Consider the following 14346-nt stretch of genomic DNA (forward strand, 5'->3'; position numbering starts at 1 on the left):
TATTAAGTTTTTCTTTTTTTTTTGCATTATTATTTTTTTTCTTTTATTTATTTCTTTTTTTTGCAGTCGGTCTATTTATTTTATTATTATTTTATATATATATTCTTTTTTTTCTTTTATTTACTTATTTATTAATTTTTCCTTTCTTTCTTTATTTATTTAGTTTATTTTCATTTATTTATTTATAATTTTTGTTTATTTTTATTAAGTTTTTCTTTTTTTTTTGCATTATTATTTTTTTTCTTTTATTTATTTCTTTTTTTTGCAGTCGGTCTATTTATTTTATTATTATTTTATATATATATTCTTTTTTTTCTTTTATTTACTTATTTATTAATTTTTCCTTTCTTTCTTTATTTATTTAGTTTATTTTCATTTATTTATTTATAATTTTTGTTTATTTTTATTAAGTTTTTCTTTTTTTTTTGCATTATTATTTTTTTTCTTTTATTTATTTCTTTTTTTTGCAGTCGGTCTATTTATTTTATTATTATTTTATATATATATTCTTTTTTTTCTTTTATTTACTTATTTATTAATTTTTCCTTTCTTTCTTTATTTATTTAGTTTATTTTCATTTATTTATTTATAATTTTTGTTTATTTTTATTAAGTTTTTCTTTTTTTTTTGCATTATTATTTTTTTTCTTTTATTTATTTCTTTTTTTTGCAGTCGGTCTATTTATTTTATTATTATTTTATATATATATTCTTTTTTTTCTTTTATTTACTTATTTATTAATTTTTCCTTTCTTTCTTTATTTATTTAGTTTATTTTCATTTATTTATTTATAATTTTTGTTTATTTTTATTAAGTTTTTCTTTTTTTTTTGCATTATTATTTTTTTTCTTTTATTTATTTCTTTTTTTTGCAGTCGGTCTATTTATTTTATTATTATTTTATATATATATTCTTTTTTTTCTTTTATTTACTTATTTATTAATTTTTCCTTTCTTTCTTTATTTATTTAGTTTATTTTCATTTATTTATTTATAATTTTTGTTTATTTTTATTAAGTTTTTCTTTTTTTTTTGCATTATTATTTTTTTTCTTTTATTTATTTCTTTTTTTTGCAGTCGGGTCTATTTATTTTATTATTATTTTATATATATATTCTTTTTTTTCTTTTATTTACTTATTTATTAATTTTTCCTTTCTTTCTTTATTTATTTAGTTTATTTTCATTTATTTATTTATAATTTTTGTTTATTTTTATTAAGTTTTTCTTTTTTTTTTGCATTATTATTTTTTTTCTTTTATTTATTTCTTTTTTTTGCAGTCGGTCTATTTATTTTATTATTATTTTATATATATATTCTTTTTTTTCTTTTATTTACTTATTTATTAATTTTTCCTTTCTTTCTTTATTTATTTAGTTTATTTTCATTTATTTATTTATAATTTTTGTTTATTTTTATTAAGTTTTTCTTTTTTTTTTGCATTATTATTTTTTTTCTTTTATTTATTTCTTTTTTTTGCAGTCGGTCTATTTATTTTATTATTATTTTATATATATATTCTTTTTTTTCTTTTATTTACTTATTTATTAATTTTTCCTTTCTTTCTTTATTTATTTAGTTTATTTTCATTTATTTATTTATAATTTTTGTTTATTTTTATTAAGTTTTTCTTTTTTTTTTGCATTATTATTTTTTTTCTTTTATTTATTTCTTTTTTTTGCAGTCGGTCTATTTATTTTATTATTATTTTATATATATATTCTTTTTTTTCTTTTATTTACTTATTTATTAATTTTTCCTTTCTTTCTTTATTTATTTAGTTTATTTTCATTTATTTATTTATAATTTTTGTTTATTTTTATTAAGTTTTTCTTTTTTTTTTGCATTATTATTTTTTTTCTTTTATTTATTTCTTTTTTTTGCAGTCGGTCTATTTATTTTATTATTATTTTATATATATATTCTTTTTTTTCTTTTATTTACTTATTTATTAATTTTTCCTTTCTTTCTTTATTTATTTAGTTTATTTTCATTTATTTATTTATAATTTTTGTTTATTTTTATTAAGTTTTTCTTTTTTTTTTGCATTATTATTTTTTTTCTTTTATTTATTTCTTTTTTTTGCAGTCGGTCTATTTATTTTATTATTATTTTATATATATATTCTTTTTTTTCTTTTATTTACTTATTTATTAATTTTTCCTTTCTTTCTTTATTTATTTAGTTTATTTTCATTTATTTATTTATAATTTTTGTTTATTTTTATTAAGTTTTTCTTTTTTTTTTGCATTATTATTTTTTTTCTTTTATTTATTTCTTTTTTTTGCAGTCGGTCTATTTATTTTATTATTATTTTATATATATATTCTTTTTTTTCTTTTATTTACTTATTTATTAATTTTTCCTTTCTTTCTTTATTTATTTAGTTTATTTTCATTTATTTATTTATAATTTTTGTTTATTTTTATTAAGTTTTTCTTTTTTTTTTGCATTATTATTTTTTTTCTTTTATTTATTTCTTTTTTTTGCAGTCGGTCTATTTATTTTATTATTATTTTATATATATATTCTTTTTTTTCTTTTATTTACTTATTTATTAATTTTTCCTTTCTTTCTTTATTTATTTAGTTTATTTTCATTTATTTATTTATAATTTTTGTTTATTTTTATTAAGTTTTTCTTTTTTTTTTTGCATTATTATTTTTTTTCTTTTATTTATTTCTTTTTTTTGCAGTCGGTCTATTTATTTTATTATTATTTTATATATATATTCTTTTTTTTCTTTTATTTACTTATTTATTAATTTTTCCTTTCTTTCTTTATTTATTTAGTTTATTTTCATTTATTTATTTATAATTTTTGTTTATTTTTATTAAGTTTTTCTTTTTTTTTTGCATTATTATTTTTTTTCTTTTATTTATTTCTTTTTTTTGCAGTCGGTCTATTTATTTTATTATTATTTTATATATATATTCTTTTTTTTCTTTTATTTACTTATTTATTAATTTTTCCTTTCTTTCTTTATTTATTTAGTTTATTTTCATTTATTTATTTATAATTTTTGTTTATTTTTATTAAGTTTTTCTTTTTTTTTTGCATTATTATTTTTTTTCTTTTATTTATTTCTTTTTTTTGCAGTCGGTCTATTTATTTTATTATTATTTTATATATATATTCTTTTTTTTCTTTTATTTACTTATTTATTAATTTTTCCTTTCTTTCTTTATTTATTTAGTTTATTTTCATTTATTTATTTATAATTTTTGTTTATTTTTATTAAGTTTTTCTTTTTTTTTTGCATTATTATTTTTTTTCTTTTATTTATTTCTTTTTTTTGCAGTCGGTCTATTTATTTTATTATTATTTTATATATATATTCTTTTTTTTCTTTTATTTACTTATTTATTAATTTTTCCTTTCTTTCTTTATTTATTTAGTTTATTTTCATTTATTTATTTATAATTTTTGTTTATTTTTATTAAGTTTTTCTTTTTTTTTTGCATTATTATTTTTTTTCTTTTATTTATTTCTTTTTTTTGCAGTCGGTCTATTTATTTTATTATTATTTTATATATATATTCTTTTTTTTCTTTTATTTACTTATTTATTAATTTTTCCTTTCTTTCTTTATTTATTTAGTTTACTTTCATTTATTTATTTATAATTTTTGTTTATTTTTATTAAGTTTTTCTTTTTTTTTTGCATTATTATTTTTTTTCTTTTATTTATTTCTTTTTTTTGCAGTCGGTCTATTTATTTTATTATTATTTTATATATATATTCTTTTTTTTCTTTTATTTACTTATTTATTAATTTTTCCTTTCTTTCTTTATTTATTTAGTTTATTTTCATTTATTTATTTATAATTTTTGTTTATTTTTATTAAGTTTTTCTTTTTTTTTTGCATTATTATTTTTTTTCTTTTATTTATTTCTTTTTTTTGCAGTCGGTCTATTTATTTTATTATTATTTTATATATATATTCTTTTTTTTCTTTTATTTACTTATTTATTAATTTTTCCTTTCTTTCTTTATTTATTTAGTTTATTTTCATTTATTTATTTATAATTTTTGTTTATTTTTATTAAGTTTTTCTTTTTTTTTTTGCATTATTATTTTTTTTCTTTTATTTATTTCTTTTTTTTGCAGTCGGTCTATTTATTTTATTATTATTTTATATATATATTCTTTTTTTTCTTTTATTTACTTATTTATTAATTTTTCCTTTCTTTCTTTATTTATTTAGTTTATTTTCATTTATTTATTTATAATTTTTGTTTATTTTTATTAAGTTTTTCTTTTTTTTTTGCATTATTATTTTTTTTCTTTTATTTATTTCTTTTTTTTGCAGTCGGTCTATTTATTTTATTATTATTTTATATATATATTCTTTTTTTTCTTTTATTTACTTATTTATTAATTTTTCCTTTCTTTCTTTATTTATTTAGTTTATTTTCATTTATTTATTTATAATTTTTGTTTATTTTTATTAAGTTTTTCTTTTTTTTTTGCATTATTATTTTTTTTCTTTTATTTATTTCTTTTTTTTGCAGTCGGTCTATTTATTTTATTATTATTTTATATATATATATTCTTTTTTTTCTTTTATTTACTTATTTATTAATTTTTCCTTTCTTTCTTTATTTATTTAGTTTATTTTCATTTATTTATTTATAATTTTTGTTTATTTTTATTAAGTTTTTCTTTTTTTTTTGCATTATTATTTTTTTTCTTTTATTTATTTCTTTTTTTTGCAGTCGGTCTATTTATTTTATTATTATTTTATATATATATTCTTTTTTTTCTTTTATTTACTTATTTATTAATTTTTCCTTTCTTTCTTTATTTATTTAGTTTATTTTCATTTATTTATTTATAATTTTTGTTTATTTTTATTAAGTTTTTCTTTTTTTTTTGCATTATTATTTTTTTTCTTTTATTTATTTCTTTTTTTTGCAGTCGGTCTATTTATTTTATTATTATTTTATATATATATTCTTTTTTTTCTTTTATTTACTTATTTATTAATTTTTCCTTTCTTTCTTTATTTATTTAGTTTATTTTCATTTATTTATTTATAATTTTTGTTTATTTTTATTAAGTTTTTCTTTTTTTTTTTGCATTATTATTTTTTTTCTTTTATTTATTTCTTTTTTTTGCAGTCGGTCTATTTATTTTATTATTATTTTATATATATATTCTTTTTTTTCTTTTATTTACTTATTTATTAATTTTTCCTTTCTTTCTTTATTTATTTAGTTTATTTTCATTTATTTATTTATAATTTTTGTTTATTTTTATTAAGTTTTTCTTTTTTTTTTGCATTATTATTTTTTTTCTTTTATTTATTTCTTTTTTTTTGCAGTCGGTCTATTTATTTTATTATTATTTTATATATATATTCTTTTTTTTTCTTTTATTTACTTATTTATTAATTTTTCCTTTCTTTCTTTATTTATTTAGTTTATTTTCATTTATTTATTTATAATTTTTGTTTATTTTTATTAAGTTTTTCTTTTTTTTTTGCATTATTATTTTTTTTCTTTTATTTATTTCTTTTTTTTGCAGTCGGTCTATTTATTTTATTATTATTTTATATATATATTCTTTTTTTTCTTTTATTTACTTATTTATTAATTTTTCCTTTCTTTCTTTATTTATTTAGTTTATTTTCATTTATTTATTTATAATTTTTGTTTATTTTTATTAAGTTTTTCTTTTTTTTTTTGCATTATTATTTTTTTTCTTTTATTTATTTCTTTTTTTTGCAGTCGGTCTATTTATTTTATTATTATTTTATATATATATTCTTTTTTTTCTTTTATTTACTTATTTATTAATTTTTCCTTTCTTTCTTTATTTATTTAGTTTATTTTCATTTATTTATTTATAATTTTTGTTTATTTTTATTAAGTTTTTCTTTTTTTTTTGCATTATTATTTTTTTTCTTTTATTTATTTCTTTTTTTTGCAGTCGGTCTATTTATTTTATTATTATTTTATATATATATTCTTTTTTTTCTTTTATTTACTTATTTATTAATTTTTCCTTTCTTTCTTTATTTATTTAGTTTATTTTCATTTATTTATTTATAATTTTTGTTTATTTTTATTAAGTTTTTCTTTTTTTTTTGCATTATTATTTTTTTTCTTTTATTTATTTCTTTTTTTTGCAGTCGGTCTATTTATTTTATTATTATTTTATATATATATTCTTTTTTTTCTTTTATTTACTTATTTATTAATTTTTCCTTTCTTTCTTTATTTATTTAGTTTATTTTCATTTATTTATTTATAATTTTTGTTTATTTTTATTAAGTTTTTCTTTTTTTTTTGCATTATTATTTTTTTTCTTTTATTTATTTCTTTTTTTTGCAGTCGGTCTATTTATTTTATTATTATTTTATATATATATTCTTTTTTTTCTTTTATTTACTTATTTATTAATTTTTCCTTTCTTTCTTTATTTATTTAGTTTATTTTCATTTATTTATTTATAATTTTTGTTTATTTTTATTAAGTTTTTCTTTTTTTTTTGCATTATTATTTTTTTTCTTTTATTTATTTCTTTTTTTTGCAGTCGGTCTATTTATTTTATTATTATTTTATATATATATTCTTTTTTTCTTTTATTTACTTATTTATTAATTTTTCCTTTCTTTCTTTATTTATTTAGTTTATTTTCATTTATTTATTTATAATTTTTGTTTATTTTTATTAAGTTTTTCTTTTTTTTTTGCATTATTATTTTTTTTCTTTTATTTATTTCTTTTTTTTTTGCAGTCGGTCTATTTATTTTATTATTATTTTATATATATATTCCTTTTTTTCTTTTATTTACTTATTTATTAATTTTTCCTTTCTTTCTTTATTTATTTAGTTTATTTTCATTTATTTATTTATAAATTTTGGCTGCTACTGGCAGAACAGCTGATCACAAGATTCGGACACTATTTGCCAATCTGATGGTTATTGTCTCGGCTATCGGTAAAGTCACGCCAACAACTTTAACTGCAGCTGCTGTTAGTGCTGGTCACTCGCCAACAGATGGCGCCAAGTTCAATGAAACTGATGGCACATAGTGATGACACCAATAATGTTATTGAGGCTGCATGTAAAGCCACAACAGCTTCTGTTGCTGTTAATAACTGCGACTGCAAAAGCCAGTGCTGCTGTGGTGCTGGTCATTCGCCAACAGAGGGCGCCAATTCTAAGAATAGTGATGCAAATTAATGATGACATCGTTAAAGCTGTAAATCTTTTAAAGATGCTTGGAGGTTGAAAGCAACTGAAGCTACGGGTTATCAGCAACAAAATGGTGGACAAATTGACACGCAACAAGAGTGACATTGATGGAATTTCTGCGATGATTGTTAATCGGCACCTGAGCAACGTTAAAACAGTCAAGCTGTTATCCAAGCAGCAACCGCCTAAGCAGCAGCAACAGCTATTGCAACTGACAGTTAGGGCAAAGAAACAGCCATAGCAGCAAAAACAATAACCACAGCTACAACAACAGCAGCAGCTGCCATAATATTGCATAATTTGATAAATCACTATATCTTCAGGTCGGATTTGCCACGCCGCTAGTAGGCGTAAACATATAATTTTTATCAAATCATAACATTAGCTCACGTGCAAAATTTTAACGTTCTCTCTTAAAAACTCTACGAGATACCGTCTTATCCGATTATGATTCCTAGTGAGCGGATCGGGAAAGATTTAACACTTTATAAATCGAATATATATACACAAGCATATGTTCCAAATTTCAAGTCTCTAGCTTTATGGGCTCCGAAAAAATTCCGTTTATACGGACAGACGGGCGGACAATATGGAAATTGCACAAAACCAGTATACTAATTCACTTTTGTGAATGATTATAATACAAGTATCAGAGCAAATCAATATTTCTATGCTGATGCACTAAAAGTTGGCATTAATTCCATACCATTGAGTCAAAAAATTGCTAGGCAGCAACAGCAGCTACAAAAGGCACAGTGTCAATTATAGCAACAGCTCGATTCGTAAATATGCCAGATTTTTCGCTATCCGCAAATCTCAAATGTTTTCCTCAATCGAAAATAAGCCCGATCTGGCCGAAAATAGGCCAAAACGCAACACTGGCAACGACAGCGACTTTACCCGCATCTAGCTGATGATAACGATGTTAGTATTGATGTGGACATTGAGTATAAACCGGTTTCATAAAAGAACAGGAGCATTTCGTTTGAGCGCCTAAAGCATACTGATTTCGTCATGTTATCTTTTCATTGCCCGAGCCGAAAAATACCGCGCCCAGCAAATACTAAGTTGGTTGATACCTGCCAGACAGATTTACGGACGTAGAAAAAATTTGTTCTGCATGTCTCTTCGATGTGTTTTTTGGTCAGTGATATTATTTACAATTAATTTATGCCATTTTGATTTCTTTACACACTCTAGTAACATATGGATGTAATGTTAATAATTTGCTCAGTCCTGGCTGAGTAATTTCTATAGCTCTATCAAATAAATGATTTTGAAAATGAAAATTGTACACACTTAGTTCTTGTTGTGCATGAATTGACATTTACATGGAATTCGTGAAGTGTCCAATACAATGTCTGCCTGCATGAGGGCTAAGCATTTCTCCGCTGTTTACATACATACATATGTATGTATCTTGATGTTTGGTGCTTAAAATAAATAAATTACGCCCACTGGGCGTGAATTATAATAATATACATATGTATTTATTTTCTTAAAATATGTATGTACATTTGTATGTATGTATACGTATTTTTCTGGACCGTGAACGAGAATTAAACAGTACAGTATAGTATACTGACATTTTGTTGTATTATTTCTGTTATTTTTTTAGTGAAGCATGTCAATAAACAAAAAGGGCAGAGATTATCATTATCAGCGTCGGAATGTAAATTATTAAAATTGTTTCATTAGTCTGTTGGGGACGGTGGACTTTGATAGATCGCGAACATAAGTTAAAGCTTACTGAAATGTTGATTGCATTGCTTGTAAATGCAGTACTACTGGTAGCAGTGTGGGCGCTACTTCGACACATTGACAGAAGATACTATATTCTTTCCCTGGCTAAGCGCATTAAGACCGTGGATGGCAGTCCTTTAAGTGGCAAGGTAGTTATATTACCGGGTAAAACAAGATTTGGTAATAATTTTGATGTACTGAAGATGACGCCGGGTAAGTCTTATTATGTGATTAATTTTGATTAAATTTAACTAAAATTGGTATATGATTACCACAGCAATGTTATTTCGTTTTGTCCGTGATGCTTATACTAAAGCCAACGGACGGAGCTATCTTTGGTATTTTCTATTTGCCCCGATGTACAATGTAGTATGCGCTGAGGATGCCGAAGAAATCTTTCAAAGTACAAAGTTGATAACAAAAAATATTGTGTACGAATTGCTAAGACCCTTTATGGGAGATGGTTTGCTTATTAGTACAGGTTAGAGATTTAGAGTTATATAATTATTTTTATTTTTTTTTTTTTATTTAATTGCTCTTACCTTTTAAGATCGGAAGTGGCACATAAGACGAAAGATGTTGACACCTGCTTTTCATTTTAATATCCTACAGGAGTTCTTAGATATTTTCAAGTATATGCATCTACCGCTTAAAAAGATTTCAGTGTATTAATTGGTAGATTATTTTAGGGAAGAATGCAATAAACTTGTCGAAACTCTATATCGAAATATGGATAACGAAGTGGATCTTAGTAAGCTTATTCCGCAGTTTACATTAAATAATGTTTGCGGTTCGTATATTATATACATATACATAAATCCCAATTCAAATTATATACATAAACATATATTGTGTTTGCTTTTAACAGAAACTGCTCTCGGTGTAAAGCTTGATGATATGATAGAAGGCGCACAATATCGTGAGGCAATACATGCCCTTGAGACTGTCATGGTAGAACGAACTTGCAATCCCTTAATGTACCTTTTGCCAATATTTTATCTCTGTGGTAGTTATAAAAAGCACACAACAAATCTCAAGTTGGCACACGACTTCGCTAGCCGAATTATCAAGCGTAAACGAAGTCAAAACAAGCAACAGATTGCATTCAAAAGTGACATTGGCAAAAAGCAACGATATGCAATGCTAGATACCCTATTGGAAGCAGAAAATGAGGGCTTAATTGACCATCAAGGCATTTGTGATGAAGTAAACACATTCATGTTTGAAGGATATGACACAACTTCCACCTGTCTCATCTTTACATTGCTTATGTTAGCTCTTCATGAAGATGTTCAAAATCGTTGTGTTGAGGAGCTGCAGCATTTATCTAGAGATCATAATGAACTGCTTGTTTTCAATTTCAATGAGCTCGATTATCTCGAATGCGTTATTAAGGAATCATTACGCCTTTTTCCACCAGTTCCTTTTTTAGGGCGCGTGTGTACTGAAGACACAGTTATTAACGGTTTAATTATGCCAAAGGGGACTCAAATCAATATACACGTGTTTGATATAATGAGAGATCCCCGCCATTTTCCAAACCCCTTTAAATTTCAGCCAGAACGTTTCTTGCAAGAAAATTCGTTGAGTCTTCATCCATTTTCCTTTGTTCCTTTTAGTGCTGGGCAACGTAATTGCATTGGTCAAAAATTTGCTATTTTAGAGATTAAAGTTCTACTAGTCTCTATATTGCGAAACTTCAAACTCTTTCCTGTGACCCAGCTAGAGGACATAATTTTGGAATATGGTATTGTTTTACGTTCGCAACAAAACGTAAGAATCAAATTGAAAAAACGTGGAGAATAATATAAAAAATAAAATTTGGCTTTGTGAATCGTTAGTAAACAAATCGATTTGAAAAACAAAACTTTGGCTTTGTGAAATAATTATTATGGATTAATTTTAACAGAATATGTTTATTAATTGTAAACAAAATGCTTTATTTTTGACAAAATTTTTTAAATTAAATAAAAAAACATAAAAAGAAAACATTTCTCCTGAATTTGGGATTTTTGTTAAATACTGAATTAGTATCTTATCTTGCTGTTATTATATCTTTAGATATATTCTAATTTTTAAGTTTGGCAAGTTTATTAGTTCTGAATTACTATTCTTAATAATAATGTAATACATGTTTTAAGTTTATTTAAAACTGAAATGAAAAGTAAACGCTCTTATCTTTAAATAAAAAAAAAATAATAATAATATAAGGGGAAAAAAGGAAATCATATATACTTAAAATTAATAACTAAATTTACAAAAGAATTGTTTTCAACTGGAGTCCGCAAAAAAGAAAAAAATACCATAGCTGTCATCGATACTCCGCACCTACCAAACAGTTATCGAGCCAGCACAGAGTTTTTTAGCTACTTTAAATTGTATTTTCATTTAATCAATTATTATATTATTATATTGAGAATATATTAAATATATTTAACTGCCAACGGTATTTTCAATGCTCGTTACTATAAAGCTAAGTGATATATAATTGGATTTAATTAAATTAATAACAATATTGAACTAGTTAATTAGTTCATTTTTTAGAAGTCGTTCCGTTGAGCATACTCCGATTGGCTTGGTGCAACTCGTGGCTACATACATATACATACATATATCTTTAAAAATATATATGCTCTTCGAGGGCAACATGGACATAGAATATGTACACAAACAGGCGTCAGCAAAAGAAGGCGTTGGAATAGCAAAAGTATTTTCATGCAAATTAAGTTAAATAAACAAATTTTGTATATGTAAAATTGTTGTCTTATTTTTGCGCTTATTATTAAACAAGCTAAAGAATACATTGTAGTATCCAAAGGTGCAATGTTCTGTGGCGCAAACAGCTTGAAACGCATTATGGAGTATAAAGCGCACTGCAAGTAAAGTACATAGTTTGTGAGCTCGTCGCCTGCTTGTCCAATAGTTATGAGGACGAGGAAAGCACCGAGTATGAGCTTGAGCCTTTGCAAGATGGTATAACCATTGGCGTCACTTCGTAGCCGAGGCTCATATGGTACCTGCAGTCCCAACAATTCTGCCGGTTGCTAGCGTCATCCATTGATCTTCTATACGCTATTCTGCAATCTATGTATTTAAATATTATTGAGTGCACACGTTGTCGATGATTAGCTACATACATACATACATTCAAGTCCAAGTCCGGGCGTAATGCTGGGGTCTACATATTGCGTCTATCTATTGTGTGCAGAAAGTTCCATATATGACTCCCAGTTTTAAGGATACTCTTCTTTTTAATGCCATATTCAATGTAATATCTAGTTCTACCATAGGCATGACCTAGTGTCCGATTCGTGGCAATAAAAACGCTTCTATGAGCTACATATGTGCCGACCCTGTTTATCAGGATGGAACAACTGCTGTGTGCAAATAGAAAAATAACAATTTTAATAATTATTAATTAAAAGTAATGTTTATTGTCATTTTCCGTAACAGTTATTAGATTAGTTCATTGATGTGACAGACGAATTATCTGTAGTTTGAAAGTCAAGTCGACAGCTATAGATATGCACGAATCTTTGGCCTGTCAAAATTTCAATAGTATCAACTAAGCTATCGATACGCCGATGTGTAATTAACTTTATGGATTTAGTTCCAGTGTTGGTAAAGACCAATAAAAATGTATACACATAATATATAATAAATAATATATAATATACAAATATATTTTTAAATTAAGTAGTCTTATTTAATTGTTAAAAGAGTTCGTAATTTATAATTTCAATACATACGTATTCAATTTTATTGATATAAATATACATGTGCTGATAAATATTTATTTATAAAATCAGCAGTAAATAGAATTAACAACATTAAGTGAATTCACAATATTTAAAAAAAAGTAAAAGAAATATAAAGATTAATTTTTTGCTAGCTTGGTGTAAAGATATCAAATAATTGTGTAAATGATTGGTGCATTTGTTTGTAATCGATTTAACAAAATAAATCGATGATTTGTGCTAACATCGCTAGTGTAAAGTGTATTTAAGTGCCGATGCACACGGCGTTCGGGGCTAAATAGCAACAGAGACTGACAAGTGCGATAGTCGGGGCAGTCGCAGGTAATCACTTATCAACAAACGGGATTATTAGCTGGAAAAAGAGGGAGCAGCAACAGCAATATGATACCAACAATAACGAAAAACTACCAGAACGTGGTCATCAGCACGGGTAATATCATTAATAATGAGCTTGGACAGCGCAAGTCAAACGAAGAGTTGTACGATGGATTGAAAATCACCCTGCACAACAATCCAAATTCAGAGAGCGCGGTTGTTGAGATTGACAAGCGGCACGGTCGCGTGCTCTGTGCTACGCAGGAACTGAACAGTCGACTGACAGAAAATGGACGCAATGAGATTAGCATTGGTGCAAAGATATTCCTCAACAAATATTCGACGGAGTGTATCAATCAGGCTGTTGAAGCGTTACTCAACATACTCAATGTGACGCATGTGGACAACGTGGTGCTCGCTTACCATCCTAATGCTTTGACCGTTGCCAGCGCAACTACATTAGCCACAACAGCAAAAACTCCCTGCTCTGAGGGAAGCGAGAGCGGAAGCAGCACCAGCGTTAGCGATGCGGCCAACAGCTGGAGTGCACGTAATGGTGAGCAGGGTATAGAAGAACTGAAGTTACTCTATAAATGCTTGGAGAAATACGCACTTAAACAGCAAATAAAACAGTTAGGCATTGCCGATCTCGATGCAAAGACTTTGGCTAAGTTATACAAATCGGCTGAGGTGGTGCCCACCATAGCACAGGTAAATCTGGCTACCTGCTGCGTAGTACCAGCCGAACTGCATGAATTCTGTCGCGATCATGAGTTGGTACTTAATACACACAGCGATCCGGAGCTTCTGTTGGCTGAGGAACAATTCGCATGCTTAGCCCCCGGCTATACAATCGATTGGTCTCTGCGTTACCAAGTGCATGTCCGCTGTCGCAGCGTCCTCACTGCCAAGGGCTATATAGTGGGTGCCTCCCAGTCGAGCACTGACAATTAGAAGTGGAATGAAAGGTTGACAATACCTAAATTTAAGTCAAACTTCTGATAATATATATACATGTAATACTGTATTTATTGTTTGTTATACAAAACCTAAGATCTAGATGAGAACAGAAGTGAGTGATACTCTAACAGTGAGTGAATACTTCAAACGATTTGATTGTGAACAGTTTTTCTTGTCTTTCTTGTTTTTTTTTTTTTTATAAACAGTAATTGAAACCACTAAATTGCTGTATTGTTTCTGTAACTGGTAACAGGTTTGTGTAATTGTAATACAATATAATCATAAATATAAATATATACATACATGAGTTTTATACAAATATTTTCAACTGTAATCATCAGTTGTTATCGTCATCGTAATATGAGA

At 24.0% G+C, this 14346-nt stretch overlaps 2 protein-coding genes across 3 annotated transcripts; both read left to right on the forward strand.

Moving 5' to 3' along the window:
* The first annotated feature begins 8875 nt into the window (after nt 1-8875).
* Nucleotides 8876-11703, forward strand: LOC108649028 (putative cytochrome P450 4ac1). 2 transcript variants are annotated; one of them, XM_089264939.1, is made up of 5 exons: nt 8876-9127; nt 9225-9428; nt 9498-9579; nt 9637-9737; nt 9816-11703. In XM_089264939.1, exons 1-5 carry the CDS (start codon nt 8959-8961, stop codon nt 10751-10753), a joined length of 1494 nt encoding a protein of 497 aa, XP_089121065.1. In that variant the 5' UTR covers nt 8876-8958; the 3' UTR covers nt 10754-11703. The 2 variants fall into 2 exon arrangements, with proteins under 2 accessions (XP_089121065.1, XP_030245142.1); XM_030389282.2 differs by having other exon boundaries at nt 8877-9160.
* A 1234-nt stretch (nt 11704-12937) lies between these two features.
* On the forward strand, nt 12938-14282 carry Gclm (Glutamate-cysteine ligase modifier subunit). Its single transcript, XM_018097973.3, has one exon. It carries the CDS (start codon nt 13087-13089, stop codon nt 13972-13974), a length of 888 nt encoding a protein of 295 aa, XP_017953462.1. The 5' UTR covers nt 12938-13086; the 3' UTR covers nt 13975-14282.
* The last annotated feature ends 64 nt before the right edge of the window (nt 14283-14346 follow it).

The sequence above is a fragment of the Drosophila navojoa genome, chromosome 2 (assembly GCF_054131105.1).
Source record: "Drosophila navojoa isolate 15081-1374.11 chromosome 2, UAZ_NAV_1.0, whole genome shotgun sequence".
In the NCBI taxonomy this organism is placed as follows: domain Eukaryota; kingdom Metazoa; phylum Arthropoda; class Insecta; order Diptera; family Drosophilidae; genus Drosophila; species Drosophila navojoa.